This window comes from Dendrobates tinctorius, unplaced genomic scaffold, assembly GCF_039654945.1.
Source record: "Dendrobates tinctorius isolate UK_male_01 unplaced genomic scaffold, ASM3965494v1 ptg000149l, whole genome shotgun sequence".
Taxonomy (NCBI): domain Eukaryota; kingdom Metazoa; phylum Chordata; class Amphibia; order Anura; family Dendrobatidae; genus Dendrobates; species Dendrobates tinctorius.
Window position 1 is genome coordinate 1,428,361 of NW_027361816.1, and position 15,271 is coordinate 1,443,631.

General features: G+C 42.1%; 1 protein-coding gene across 3 annotated transcripts in view; it reads left to right on the forward strand.

The window, feature by feature from the left end:
- The window catches only part of NEURL1 (neuralized E3 ubiquitin protein ligase 1), a 406,160-nt gene that overhangs the window by 375,928 nt on the left and 14,961 nt on the right, over positions 1 to 15,271 (forward strand). For all 3 annotated transcript variants that reach the window (XM_073546577.1, XM_073546579.1, XM_073546578.1), the window contains exon 4: positions 11,466 to 12,146. In XM_073546577.1, the coding sequence (XP_073402678.1) occupies positions 11,466 to 12,146 (681 nt within the window). The remainder of the gene's footprint in view (positions 1 to 11,465; positions 12,147 to 15,271) is intronic.

Genomic DNA, 15,271 nt, shown 5'->3' on the forward strand with positions numbered 1-15,271 from the left:
GGGAGGCTGCACTGACATATATGTATCCAGCAAAATGAACTCTTTATTTGCTGTTCTACCTTTGTGCCCAGAAAAGGCTGTTTTTTGCTTTGAAACCCTTAGAGTTTTACGAAAGCAATAAAACTGCACGTTTGTACCAAACCGTGTTGCCTGTGTGAACACCACCTAATGACTATTTGAGATCGTGAATTCCTAAAGACCCTTGTGCCATATGGACCTGTTATAAGCACAATAAGGGCCATTATATACCTTAGATATATAATTTGTATGTGTTCTGATCATTCTATAGTATGTATACAACCAATGTCTATTATACAATGCACAATGCAACATGTCATAAGACCATGATTTGCTAATTTGGGAAAAAAAAACATGTGGAAGCAACCCAACAAAAACAGAAAATGTGACCACATTGCTGGTTATAAACTCTATTTTCTTCACATTCTTGTGCGAAAAGAATAGGGACATTGATCCATATATAGAAACACTATAGGCATCATCCCTCATAAGCAAAGAACATAGCTGTAAATCAGCTTTGCTTTCCCAGCTAATTACCAGAGCCATTGAAAGCTGCAAAATTTGACTCAATATACAGTTGAAACTACAAGTTTACTTACATCTGCATGTTTTTCTCAATATCTGACATGAAATCAGAATAAACCTTTCCCATTTTGGATCAATTAGGATTACCATAATTATTAATATTTGCCAAAAGCCAGAATAATGAGAATGTTTTAAGGCATTTTTATTGCTTTCTACAAAGTCAAAAGTTTACATACAGTAAGATTACTATGCGTTTAAACAATTCTGGACTGCCCATATGATGATGTCATGTGTTTGGAAGTTTCTGTGGATGTATTTTAATGCACACCTGAAACACACTGCTAGTTTGTGTAGCATCATGGGAAAGTCTCCATAAATCGGCCAAGATATCAGGAAGAGAATTGTGGAGTTGCACAAGTCTGGCTCATCCTTGGTTACAATTTCAAGATACCAGAAGGTGCCTCGTTCATCTGTACAAACAATTATATGCAAGTACAAAGAAGATGGGAATATCCAGCCATCATACCGCTCAGGAAGGAGACAGGTTCTCTGTCCCAGAGATGAATGTGCCGAACCAAGTCAGTCCAAGGAAAAAAAATCACAGCATGATTGAGTTGCATCTTATTCTTGGATCGCACTCGGCCATTCATGTCTATGGGTGCGTGGAAAAAAAATGGATTGCCCTTGGATGACATCCAAGTGTGGTCCAATTTTCACTGACTGACAGAATGGAGAAGATGGAGATTTTTGTTTGTATTCTCCACATCCAAGAAAATCAGATCAAACTCTGATCAGAGTATGGCTAGAATAATCGAACCCTACCCTTAGTCCGTGCAGGGAAACACCATCAACGGGTAACACCTATTTTTAAAACTAAGAAGAGTAACAGAGGAACAATACTATGCTGATTTAAAGAAAATATGTTGGCTGAATGGGCATCCGAGCAACAGCGATGGCTGGCCATGCGATGATATATTCCAAGGCTCAGGATCCTTGAGTATTATCACTTCATAACTTGGAGCCTGAGTTCCAGACATCATCTTTTAGTTTTCTGTAACAGCAATGGCAATAAAAGCATTGTGGCTGATATTTTGCACTTAGCTCCTTGTATCTGGACTAAATATGTTAGCTTTTATTTCTTCTGCATGTGAATAATGACATAATTACTCTGTTCGATGTTCACAAATATAATAAGAATCTTTCTGGGCCTGCTGTTTATATAGAACATTCTTATAATATACAGTATGTGCTGGCGATAAACTATACCCAAGCAGCCTGGATTGATCCGGGCAACTTCACAACATATCATTTTAATTTTGTTTAATGGTTCATATATCCCAAAAAACAATATTCAATGTTTTTATGGGAGTTATTGTACAGCCAAAATTTACTAGGTTATCAATTTAATAACTTTAGATAAAGCCAAACAATATAAAGCACGGTACAAAAGTACAAGCTAAATGGGTAAAATATACCCAGAACTTTGTTTTCTTTTATACTTTGAGGGAACCTTTAGGTTGTGTTCTCGCTTAGTTATTTAAGGAGGTTTTGAACCGGAAACTATCTAAAATCCTCCTAAAAATACTGCTTCAAAAACTCTTGGAAAACTGAACTATAATTAATTTCTATGTCATATCTATATAGTGTTTGAGGAGGATTTTGGAGTTTCTGCTCCAAAAACTCAACAACTACACAAAGATGTGCGGTAGTGATTAGAGATGAGCAAATATTTCAATATTCGGTTCGGATTACGATCGCAGAATTTGCAACATTCGCCCGAACATAGCCGAACGCTATTGGAGCCAATAGAAGTACAGATGAGCGAATATGTTCGGAAATGATCCTCAAGCATAAATTCGGCACCAATATGGTATGAATATGGCAAATTCGGCAATCGTTTTCCAAACATATTTGCTCTCTAGTAGTGATGAGTGAACGTGCTTGGATAACTTGATGTTTGAATATGCTTTGGTGTTGTCCGAGTATCTTGGGCGTGCTCGAGTAATATGTTTGAGTCCCCGCGGCTGCATAATTCGCAGATGTTAGACAGCTGCAACACATGCAGGGATTGCCTGTTTGTTAGGCTATCCCCACGTGTTGAGACTGTCTAACAGATGCAAAACATGCAGCCGCAGGGACACGGAAATATTATTCGAGCTCGTCCAAGATACTCAGATAACACCCAAGCATACTCACACAACAAGTTATCCGAGTACGTTCACTCATCACTGATTTGCCTTCCAAGTATTTTTCGACATCCTTATATAAGTTTGCTATCACTACTGTAAAATGGATAGGTCTTGCTGTTGCCTCCTGGGGAATCATTGACCCTTGCATGGATTGAAGGTTGGGAGTCACGGTATTAGAAGAATATCAACATCTGATGTTTCCATTTCCATGTGCCACCAGTATCTCAAGTCTGGCAACAGTCCCCTTGTCCTTTTGACCACAAGAATGCCATGAGTGTGTACCATTGTGTGCTTCTTTAGAAATATATCTTGTGTTGTGCCAAAAACAGAAAAAAAAACACAAAAAGATTAGTAAGTAGACAATTTGTTAAATCCAGTTTGCACCTGTGAGGCGAGGGCAGCAGATACTACAGGCATGGATATTAAAGACTCCTTTCAGGCAGACAAGCACATGGCTCCGGAGAACGGCAGTGGAAAATTTAGAGCGCTGGTTGGGAGGGATGAAAATCTCAATTTCGTCATGTACTTGCATAGCCATGGAAACAGCCATCCGAGAGTGTTTTTCGCAGTGACAAAGGTGGTGGGAGCCTGTCTCTTAGAAACCACTTAAATGCCAACAAAAGGTACATGTTTATCTCCCCAGCTTGACCCTCGGCTGCCGGGCCTTTGTCTCCTTATTTAAAGCATTGCATTCTCTCTGTAAGTGTGGACACTGGCGAGGAGAACAGATGTGTCCAATGAACAGAAAATATTTTGTATTGCGCGGATTATCTGCAAAGACACACATTTCATTTTTTAATTGTTCTTTCTTTTTCCCTTATAAGCAAGTCTCTTGGACACTAATAATAAATGGGCTTATCAGTAACGATAAAATGATATATAAAAAAGAATGTAAAAGTGTGAATGCACCCCGCTCTCACTGCCTATAACATTATATGTGTACATAATATATAAAAACAATCTTCCCTCTATCTTACAGGGACACTAAGGGACCCAGCTATTTATTCATTTTATGCTGTTATATAGCGCCATTAATTCCCCAGTGTTTCACAGGCATCATCCTCACTGTCCCCATTGGGGCTCACAATCTAAATTCTCTATCAGTATGTCTTTGGAGTGTGGGAGGAAATTCACACAAACATGGGGAGAACATACAAATTCTCGGCAGATGTTGTCCTTGGTGGGATTTGAACCTTATCCTATATGCAATCTTTCCAGACTCCACCATACAGAGATCAGACCAGTTCAGCTTAACACCCCTGTTTCCCCTCCGAGAAACACTCTGCCAGACTCTCTTGGCATCAGCTTAGTTCCTTGCCGAACAAATGGATTAGTCATTGAAATCCCCAACACCAGATCCTTCTCTTTCCCGATATCATCTGTTGGGGGTAAGTCAGGAGGTCTAATATATATTAGACTACCGGATGATCAGCGAGTTCAACCAGCCGTAGTCGAATGTGTATGATCTTCAGTCTAGAAATAATAGCTTTGAAAGTAAACTTGCTCACACAGTTTCAGTAAGATCCTGCAGATTGACAGTCTTGTAGAAACCCTGTAGAGTACAACTGTTAGGCCACGTTCACGCGTTCAGTATTTGGTCAGTATTTTACCTCAGTATTTGTAAGCCAAAACCAGGAGTGGGTGATAAATACAGAAGTGGTGACGTGTTTCTATTATACTTTTCCTCTGATTGTTCCACTCCTGGTTTTGCCTTACAAATACTGATGTGAAACACTGACCAAATACTGATGCTGGGAACGTGGCCTTAAAGGAATTTTGCAGCAATATGTTTTTTTATTTCATAGGTTTTTAATAAACTGCAGGTACTGAGGATGTTGCCACGGATCCGAGACAGACCAATAGTTAATGGTTTATTTACAGGGATTTTCTTTCCAAGCAGGGAGGAGCAGTAGGGGGATAAATGTGACAGTATAATACAGTAAAACAGCACAATGGAAACTGAAGAAAGCAATAAAACAGCTATTCAGGCGTTCAAACAGTTAAACTCAGGTAATTATAACTTATTAGTCTCGGGAAAGCTTGATTGAAGAGTCTACTTCTCCCACGTTGGCACCGACAACAGCGGCGCTTGCAGTCTCTAGAGTCTCTACTGTGAATGAAGTTGGGACCTCAGGGTTTAAAGCAAGGAGCAGGGAGACGCTGCAAACCTGAGTCTTCCCTGCTCTGAGTCTCTATATGATACCCCATCTGTCTCTCCGCAGGAACGATGCTGCGCACACTGGGAAGTCTCTTTACCACACTCAGGGCCTCCGGCTTGTCAATGCGGTCTTCGGGACTGCGCTCTTGTGTCACTGTCTCTGCAATGTCAGGGGGAAGTCTCCTCTAGTCATAGAGGCTACCGGGTCCACATACTCACATACGGCGCTTTCAGCACCTCGTCCTTCAGTCTCAGTCCCTTGACAGGGGGTTCTCTGGGAGCGCAGTGCTTCAGCTTGCTGTCTGTCCCACGCGCTCTGCGTCTCACGTGCTCTGCTTTCGTGCCCTCACCCTGCAAAGCTTCCTGTCCACCGCCCCTTCCCTTTCGTCACTGCCCCCCACGGTCACATGGTCCAGTTGGTCCAGGCCAGATAGTCTTCCCCCCGGCAACCCTGCTATCTGGCTAGGTGGTTCCAGACATGGAGCAGGAGAGGTAACCCCTTTTGGGCTCTTCTTCCTCTTCACCCCCTTACAGGTTCTCACTAGGGGAAAATAACAAGCTTAGAAGGTTATTAACCGCTACCAGTGGGGTGATGTACCCCCCAGCAAGGCTCCATCTTGTGTTTTTAAGATTGACTTTAGAGATTCCCTTTAGTACTTTATGCAAAATAAAAGTTACATAATAATTCACAGTCCTTGGTATAGAGATTTATTTGCCTTTGGCAATTAGTCAATTAGTAATTTAAAATTTGACTACCCCTACATAGCTTGGAGAACAGTATATATATTATGTGTGTTAAAAATATCAAATGGAGCTCTACTTACTGTGCCCTGTGCCGACTTTGAAGCAGGTAAGGTTCAGTAAAGCTCCATTTGTTATTTGCCCCTACTGGGAGCTTATAAATTAAAATAAAATTCATTGAAAACCCCTTTAATTTCTCTTCAATTTTTAGCTGTTGAATGGCTGACAAAGAAAACAGAGCAGATGGGGGAGGCTCCTGCTGCAGACAGTTGTCATACAGAAAGACCAGTGAGGAGAATGGGGACATCGATGAACACTGGAGGCACACAAATAAAATTTCTGCTAGGATTTTTTTTTATTATTATAAATTTTTATAGTTCAGGCTCTAACAAATTAAGGCAATTCAATAATTGAAGGCATTGAGAAAACATATGCCCTATATGACGGACCCAATTAGAGATCTTTTATAAATGGGATTTAGCCAGTGTTAATGGATTGTTCAAGTGACCTTTTTCCCATTGTCCAAGCAATGACGTACCTTTCTCCTAGTGAGAGACTGTACATAGAAATGTCGTCCTAATTTCTGGTGCTGGTCTTTCGGTAGCTTGGTGTCTGACATTTCCTGGGCAAGAATAGAAGCAGCTAAGAGTAATATAGCTGCATGGATCCGCTCCGTGTAATAAATAGCCTCTTTATTCAGCTTTGACTAGACTAGGGTCTAGATGACATGAGCAGAAAATGACAAAAGTGCAGGGGTAGCAACAGAGTAAACCTTATGACTGTGCGATATATCGAAACTTTACTGCAGGAAGTGCTGCATTGTTCCTCTTCATGACCAGGTATCGGAGTAGATATCTGAGGCAAATTTGAAACCATAACTTCTATGGGTAAGTTGCATTAGTCCTCCTGACCACTGTAACATTTAAAGTTCTTTTTGGTTGACCAGATAATCTCTTTAAATATCAAACGTTGACTTTAGGAGATCAACCCTTTATTATGGACAAGTAAAGGTTGCTTCTTTCATAATCTGTTGAGTGAGAGGAGGCAAAAATGTTCTGAAGGATTAGGAGTTTATGCCACAAATAAAAGGTATAAATTATACATAGGGTAGGTGATAAATGTCTGATCATTGAGGTCTCTGCAGCCTCCACAGATCACGAGAACATGGAGGTAATTTTTTGGTGGGATGTGTTGTGATCTTGAGTAACATCATTTATGTTACCACATATTGTACTTAAAAATGGGGAGAAAACAAAATCCAAGTATGGCCACCTGAATAAGTAATTAATGCTCATGAGAGGAAGGAAATAATTAGAAAACCCATATTACACAATTTCAAGTAGTAATACAGAAAAGAACATCTAGTCAGATTTGATAAATATTTTACAGGAAGAGAAAAGCAGAAAAAAAAATTTTGAAGTTAAAATGTAGTGACCTAAAAATGTAACAGTTACATGAATAAATATTACATATTTAACCAGCCTAACCTAGCAACTGAAAGAATATCTCAGAACCCAATCATCCTAAATATTAGTCTTCTAAAAACTTCAAATTCCACTTATGCCACTTGTTATGATATTTATTAAGAAAGTTGTTATTAATAGCAAACTTGTGTTCCAAATGGCTGTGTTTTAGTAATTTTTTTGACCAAATATTGTCTAGAAGTGGACAACCTCTTTTAATACAAGTTTGAGGCTCCTTTAGGTGATGGATGTTGTAGTTCACCATCTGGACACTCTCCATTTTCTCTTATGTTTATATTATAGTCACTTTACTGCTTAGTCATCAGTAAAAATGTGAGGTCTTCAAGTTGAAAATTCAACGAGGAGGAGATCCCAGGGACAGAGTGAGAAACCTGCCAGGCACTCATAAAACAAAACGCTGTGAGATTTAAGATTAGGAACATTCTTATATCCAAGCTGCGAGGCTCATGTTCGGTTCCACATTAAGCAGAAGACATTTAATTGAGCATGTAACATACCTGGCTCTTATCTGGAGAGCGTCTTGTTATAATAGGTCAGTTTCTAGTTTCCAATTTCATTTGACCGATTTCCCAGTTTTTTTCTCTAGGTTTATGAAGTAACTCTGTATGTTCCTTGTGAGATGAATTTGAGAACAGTCACCATATATAATAACCTTATAATAATAATAATAATACATTTTATTTTTATAGCGCCGACATATTCCGCAGCACTTTACATTTCAGAGGGGATTTGTACAGACAATAGACATTACAGCATAACAATAATCACATACAGTAGATTATAACAAATACCAAGAGGAGTGAGGGCCCTGCTCGCAAGCTTACAGTCTATGAGGAAAGAGGTAGACACGAAAGGTGGGTGGTAACAGTTGCCCTGATTGTATGGACCAGCCATAATGTTAAGTGTGTAACAGTACAGACACAGAGGGCTAATGGATGCATAAAGCATGTGGGAACATGATGCTGGGAACCTGGTTATGGTAAAACTTTTGGCTCTGCCACACAGGGATAGGTTAGGTTAATGTGTTGAGGCGATAGGCCAGTCTGAATAAATGCGTTTTCAGGACACGCTTAAAATTGTGGGGATTGGGGACTAATCGTATTGACCTGGGAAGTGCATTCCAAAGAATTGGCGCGGCACGTGTAAAGTCTTGGAGACGGGAGTGGGAGGTTCTGACTATTGAGGATACTAACCTCAGGTCATCAGCAGAACGGAGGGCGCGGGTAGGGTGGTATACTGAAACAAGGGAGGAGATGTAGGGTGGTGCTGAGCCATGGAGGGCTTTGTGGGTGAGGGTAATAAGTTTATACTGAATTCTGGAGTGGATGGGTAGCCAGTGTAATGACTGGCACAAGGTAGAGGCATCGGTGTAACGATTGGTGAGGAATATGATCCTGGCTGCAGCATTCAAGACAGATTGGAGAGGGGAGAGTTTGGTAAGAGGGAGACCGATTAGAAGAGAGTTACAATAGTCGAGACGAGAATGAATAAGAGAAACAGTAAGAGTTTTTGCAGAGTCAAAAGTAAGAAAAGGTCGAATTCTAGAAATGTTTTTGAGGTGCAGATGACAAGAGCGAGCCAGTGATCGAATGTGGGGGGCAAAGGAAAGCTCGGAATCAAGTATGACCCCAAGACAGCGGGCATGTTGCTGGGGAGTAATAGTGGAACCACACACGGAAATGGCAATGTCGGGTGTAGGTACATTAGTAGCGGGAGGAAACACAAGGAGTTCAGTCTTTGACAGGTTCAGTTTCAGATATAGTGAGGACATGATATTAGACACAGCGTTTAGACAATCGCCAGTGTTTTCTAGAAAGGCTGGCGTGATGTCAGGAGAAGAAGCGTATAATTGGGTGTCATCAGCATAGAGATGGTACTGGAAACCAAATCTACTGATTGTTTGACCAATAGGGGCAGTGTACAAGGAGAAGAGGAGGGGGCCTAGAACCGATCCTTGAGGAACCCCAACAGTAAGGGGAAGGTGAGAGGAGGAGGAACCGGCAAAAGAAACAGTAAAGGAGCGGTCGGAGAGATAGGAGGAGAACCAGGAGAGAACGGTGTCCTTGAGGCCAATGGAATGGAGCATAGTGAGGAGGAGCTGATGATCCACAGTGTCGAATGCTGCAGAGAGATCCAAGAGAATTAGCATGGAGTAATGACCATTTGATTTAGCTGTTAGCAGATCATTAGAGACTTTAGTGAGGGCAGTTTCAGTGGAGTGTAAAGAGCGGAAACCGGATTGGAGAGGGTCGAGAACAGAGTTTTCTGAGAGATAGCGGATAAGACGGGAGTGGACCAGGCGTTCCAGGAGTTTAGAGATGAAGGGAAGATTAGAGACAGGTCTATAGTTAGCGGCACAGTTTTGGTCGAGGGATGGTTTTTTAAGTAGTGGATGTATGATGGCATGCTTAAATGAGGAGGGAAAAATACCAGAAGAGAGAGAGAGGTTAAATATTTTAGTTAGGTGAGGGGTGACAGCAGGGGAAAGGGACTGGAGGAGATGTGACGGAAATGGGTCACTGGTGCAAGTAGTTGGGCGAGAAGATGCAAGGAGCCTGCTTACTTCTTCTTCTGTGACTGGTTCAAAATCAGAGAGTGAGTTAGATGCAGTGGGGGAGGGAGGACAGTGCATGGTATGAGGGGATTTGGAGATAATTTCCTGTCGGATCTGGTCAATTTTTTCTTTGAAGTAATTGGCCAGATCGTCAGCTCGGAGCTCCGTGGTTGGGGCCTGTACTCTTGGATTGAGTAGAGAATGAAAAGTGTCAAAGAGACGTTTCGGGTTATTGGACAGTGAGATGATGAGGGTGTTGAAATAGGTTTGTTTGGAGAGGTGAAGGGCAGTGTTGTATGTTCTAAGCATAAACTTAAAATGGATGAAATCTTCGTGTAGATTGGATTTTCTCCACAGACGTTCGGCGCACCTGGAGCACCGCTGCAGGAAACGTGTTTGCACCGTGTGCCAGGGTTGTCGCCGTCTGCGTTGTGGTGTTCTATTTATAGGGGGTGCAAATTCATCCAGGGCACTTTGAAGTGTTTCATTGTAATGCTTCAATGCAGAATCAGGACATGAGAGGGAGGAGATAGGGGCCAATGAAGACTGCAAGTTCTTCAGAAGTTTCTGGGTGTTAATGGCCTGTATGTTTCTATAAGTCTGGACAGTGGGGGTGACCTGAGCAGCCTGGCAGTTCTTTAACCTTCTTGTACCAGTAATATAACAAAAAAATCTTTTAAAAACAATAACCGTACAGTATGTATATCCATAAAACTTCCTGCAATCTGCTCATCCATTAAGAGTATACAGTGGTGGACACAGATGTTTTGCCTTTTTGGGGAAATATTTGCATTGCTTATCTTCTAATATGGAGGTAAATCATCTACTTGTCTCTCCTCTATTCACAGTCAAAGCTCTTAAAGGGAATCTGTCACCCTTTTTTTGGCCTTTCAGCTGCCGGCATAGACATCGGGGACTTATCTACAGCATTCTGTAATGCTGTAGATAAGCCTCCGATGTAACCTGAAAGAGAAGAAAAACACATTATATCATACTCACCGAGGTGGGCGGTCCGGTCCGATGGGTGTCGCCGTCCCGTCCGGCTCCTCCCTTCATGCAATGACGTCCTCTTCTGCCGTCCTGTAATGGCTCCGGCGCAGGCGCATTGCTCTGCCCTGTTGAGTCAGATTTGACTTCATGCCATCGCATGAAGAAGGGAGGCATCGGACCGGACCGCAACACCCATCAGACCGGACCGCCCACCTCGGTGAGTATATTATAACGTATTTTTCTTCTCTTTCAGGTTACATCGGGGGCTTATCTACAGCATTACAGAATGCTGTAGATAAGCCCCCGATGTCTATGCCGGCAGCTAATAGGGCAAAAAAAAGGTGACAGATTCGCTTTAAAATCATTTTTGAGTGGAAGAATCAGAATCTTATTGTCTCCCCTTACTGGTGACTTATCTATAACACTGTTATTGTAAGAGCCCTATGACAAAAACAATTAGGCTCTGTTCACACTTCACTGTTCTGTGTATGCTCCTTGAAAGCTTTCTGCATGCTTCAAACAAGCCCATTCAGCCAGCATAAGCCAAAACAGTGGCAGCACACAAGGACAAGGGGATATGAAGCCAACAACAATGGTTTCTGGTCATCAGACAAGTTTACACAGGGTTGAGGTTAGGAACCAGAGTTCTTATGGACATTTGTTCAGCCAATCATCATCCTGTGTAAACGGACTCTTGTTTGAATTGTGTCGGAGTAAATTTGCAGAACAAATTTGTAATGCAAGTCTTTCAATGCATTCACAGTAAACATATTTTCTTAATTCTAAATTTTGCTTTTTATCTACAGATAGTGAAATCATCCCACCGGACTCCGTGCGGCCGAGATCTTTTACTGCCATCCCCCGGCCATCCCTACGAAGAGAAACAGAAGATACTCGCTTGTCCGTCAGCTTGTGTGACCTGAATTTGCAGGAAGAAAACTTTCAGTCCATGACGGCAATGTGTCCGATTCCACAGAATTCTCTCAACTCACAGCATTCCCACTTACTTCCATCACAGTTGGAAAGTGATCTCCGGTTTCATCAGCTCCGAGGGGCCCATATCAAGACTTTAGATGACCAAACTGTGGCCAGGCTGGAGCATGCCCGAGAAGAAAGGACTTTAGTATTTACCAATAGATCTCTTAGAATAAATGAAACCATCTTTGTCAAGATTAACAAATCAAATGCTTCAAGATCTGGTAGTCTGTCTTATGGCGTGACCTCTTGTGATCCCAGCACAATGAGACCAAGTGACCTTCCATACAATCCAGAGTCACTGGTCGACAGAAAGGAGTTCTGGGCTGTCTGTCGAGTGCTGGTTCCTCTTCAGAGTGGGGACATCTTGGGTTTTGTGATAAACACAGAAGGTGAACTACATTTGAGTCATAATGGTGTCAATACTGGAATGCAAGTCTGCGTGGACTGTTCACAGCCTTTGTGGATGTTCTTTGGTCTACATGGAGCCATCATGCAGATCCGCATATTGGGTAAGAACTTTACTTTAAATAGCTCAATGCTCTAACTAGAATCTACTAGGGATGTATATTTGTCTGACATCAAATACTATATAATGCCCCGTTCAATGGTAAGAAGAGAAAAGTCTTCGAAAGATCCTTTTTTTCCGCCGTTTTGTATTTTTAACTCCCATACATGTGTAACACAGCTAGGGTGGTAGTCGTGGCAATGGGCTGTACGGTTTCCACACCCTGGTGCCCCACAAATAGAATGCAGTGTCCCTTCTGCTGCATGTGTAGCGTGCACAACAGTACACTTACATTCACTGTCAGAGTCCTCTCAGGTCCTGTCACTCCAGCTACGCGTTCCCAAGCTCCACAAAACATCTCAGAAGCAAAGTTCTTTTCCAACAGTAGAGCATCCATCACACTTGCTGCACAGGTTACACAAAGGGACATCTTCTGAACTTTCCCTGCCTTCCGGGTAGCTTCTATCCTTTCTGTCAGTTCTGTCTCCCTTCTTCCGGCAATCCCTGCCTTATCTCTAGACAATCTCTGTCTCGTCCGTGCCTTCAGTGTCACCAGCTCCTGCCATCTCCTCATCTGGTTCCAATAGGGAAAGGTGCCATCTCAGCTACTCCTGCCCCAGTCATAGACCCGGGATCCTTCTCTAGACCGTCCCTCTTACGCTGGTGCCCGCCTGCACGATCTTCAGCCTGAGGCCCCTTCCTACTGTAGCAGCTTTATCCCCACGGTTGGCAGACTGTCTTCTTCTCACTGCTTGCTGCCCGGGCTCTGCTGCCTTATCAGGAAGTGTCCTGACTATATCCCCTTGCTCTGTACTGCACTGCCCTATAGCTCCTCCCAACTGCTACACCCCTATGCTAACTGAACTATTCTATTCTATGATGCCCCCACTATTCTAATCCCCCAACGGTCCTATACTACCAGAATTCCTATCCTAGCCCTGATTCTATGCAGAACACATATTAAAGACATCGACATTACAGTACATGACAAATAGCAAATACATCCACAGTAGTGAACATGAATAGACATCAAGGTGCCACATGTGATAGATGTGCATAGTGTCCAAGGGAAATGAGGCACGTGAGGGTTCCCGCCACCTCCTTACAGTACGCATGTACAAATCATACTTTGCTTTCAAGACCTAAGTGGATCACTCTAATTCAGAATGGCGAGATGAGCAATTCCTTCTATATTTAACTATGTATAAAAATAGAAAACTACTATACCATCACTCAATAAAATTTTGATATTCAATAGACTGCAGAGAAAAGACATAAGAGGCGCAGTTTGTGTAACTCCGCAGACACCAGGAAGTGAGATGGAGGGCTGGTCGCTCACCTGAATAAGTTGTGCTTGGTAAAACTAAGTGGAAGAGTGGCATAAAGTCCAAACATGGCTGCTTCTCCAGCCACTGTGCTCACACCAGAGAGAGGACATATCAAATTAAAAAAAAAAGAGGATTGCAGCGGATCACGAGTGCTGCCGCCATGATATTGAAGTTCACTGCTCATGCTCCACCCCACCCTCCAAGGCACGTTTCGCAGTGACTCCTCAGCAAGTGGATAGCGTCAGTATCAATTGCTATCACTCCACCTGATGGTGTGCATTTGGAATAAGACAACTAAAAATGATTAGCAAAAGCTGGTGCAGACATGCATATATTTAGCAATCTTTTTATGCACCACCTTTTTGTGACTGTGTAGTCATTAGCAGTTATGAGAGACTAAGTCAAAACCCTGATGCTTAGCACAAGGCGGCAGCGAGAAATATGGGACATCTCTGCAGCACTTTAATAATGCAGTTGCCATCTTATTTATTATTTAGAGCACCTGTCAAAGGAATTAGCAGCTGGTAATAATAAACGAGAAATCTTAGGCAGCGGCATGCAGAGAAATAGACATAATTGAGAGTGGAATGTAGAATACATGAGACGGCACGTGACCGCGCTCCGCAGGACGCAGCTCCACTATCGGAGCTTTCCTTCTATGTTATGATGCAGACACTTTGGGCCTCTGTGGGTCACAGCACCTGCACTTTTTTTTTTCGTTACACCAGTACTTATAGTCATGGTTAGATGATGAAGGTACTTGTCATGGTTCATTAGGGAGCACTAGTTGTTATTTTCATGTAGTGTATCACCCAATTGATTATGGGATATAGCAGACAGTGTATGTGTAGTCATGTCTAATATCATCCCTTAGTCCTGGATCTATCTCTATCTGATGAATTCCCTTGGGGGATTATTCACAAAGATGCTTTTTCATATGAACCGTGGTAGGATTTTATGTAGGCTGTCTTGCTAACACATAGGGGCCGTGACATATTGTATTATTGTACATGCGGTCATCCGACTATGGTACTGGATTCATGAATACTGCATGTTATAGTGTCTACAGGATGATACAATATTATCTGATAATTGCATACATGACCTGCTTATCCAAACCCCATAATTATCTCCTATGATAAAGTATAGGAATTGTACCATGCCATAGCTGACATTTGCAACAATTGTCTTTGTAGAAGCTCATATAGAAAGTACTACAGTATCCATTAAGTTTTACAATAAATTTAACAAATTATAATTTCGACTAGGGGCTTTTCTCTTTAAAGCTCCACTCCAGCATTTTATTTTACCGCTGGAGTGGTGCTTCTAATCTAAGTTCCTTGCACCTAGTATCATACTTATCTGCCGCCATCTTCAGCTGTTATTGGCGTCACTCTGGTTGGTCTCCAGCAGTTTATGGATCTGCTCCAGTGTTTGCTGGGTGATCTGAAAGTCACAACTCAGGGAAAGTCTATAAGAGCTAGAACAAGGTTCTCAAAGAACTTGTGACCATTATCTCTGAGTTCTGGTCAATCAGAAACTTACGGTCATAAGATGGTGGCGTGGAACCGGACCGGCATCAAGTACAGCTGAAGATGGTGCCTTAGTTCCACTACTCCAGCTGTGAAATAAAAAAAACACTGAAGTGGTGCTTTAAGTCAGAATTGACCGCAGTGACTATTGGCGTCAATCACTTGTCTTAGAGCTCATTCAGACATGAATGATTTTTCTCGTTAACAGTAAAACAGCCCAAGTTTCTTCAGTGTTTTTGATCAGAGTTTGGTCAGAGTTTTCTGGGATG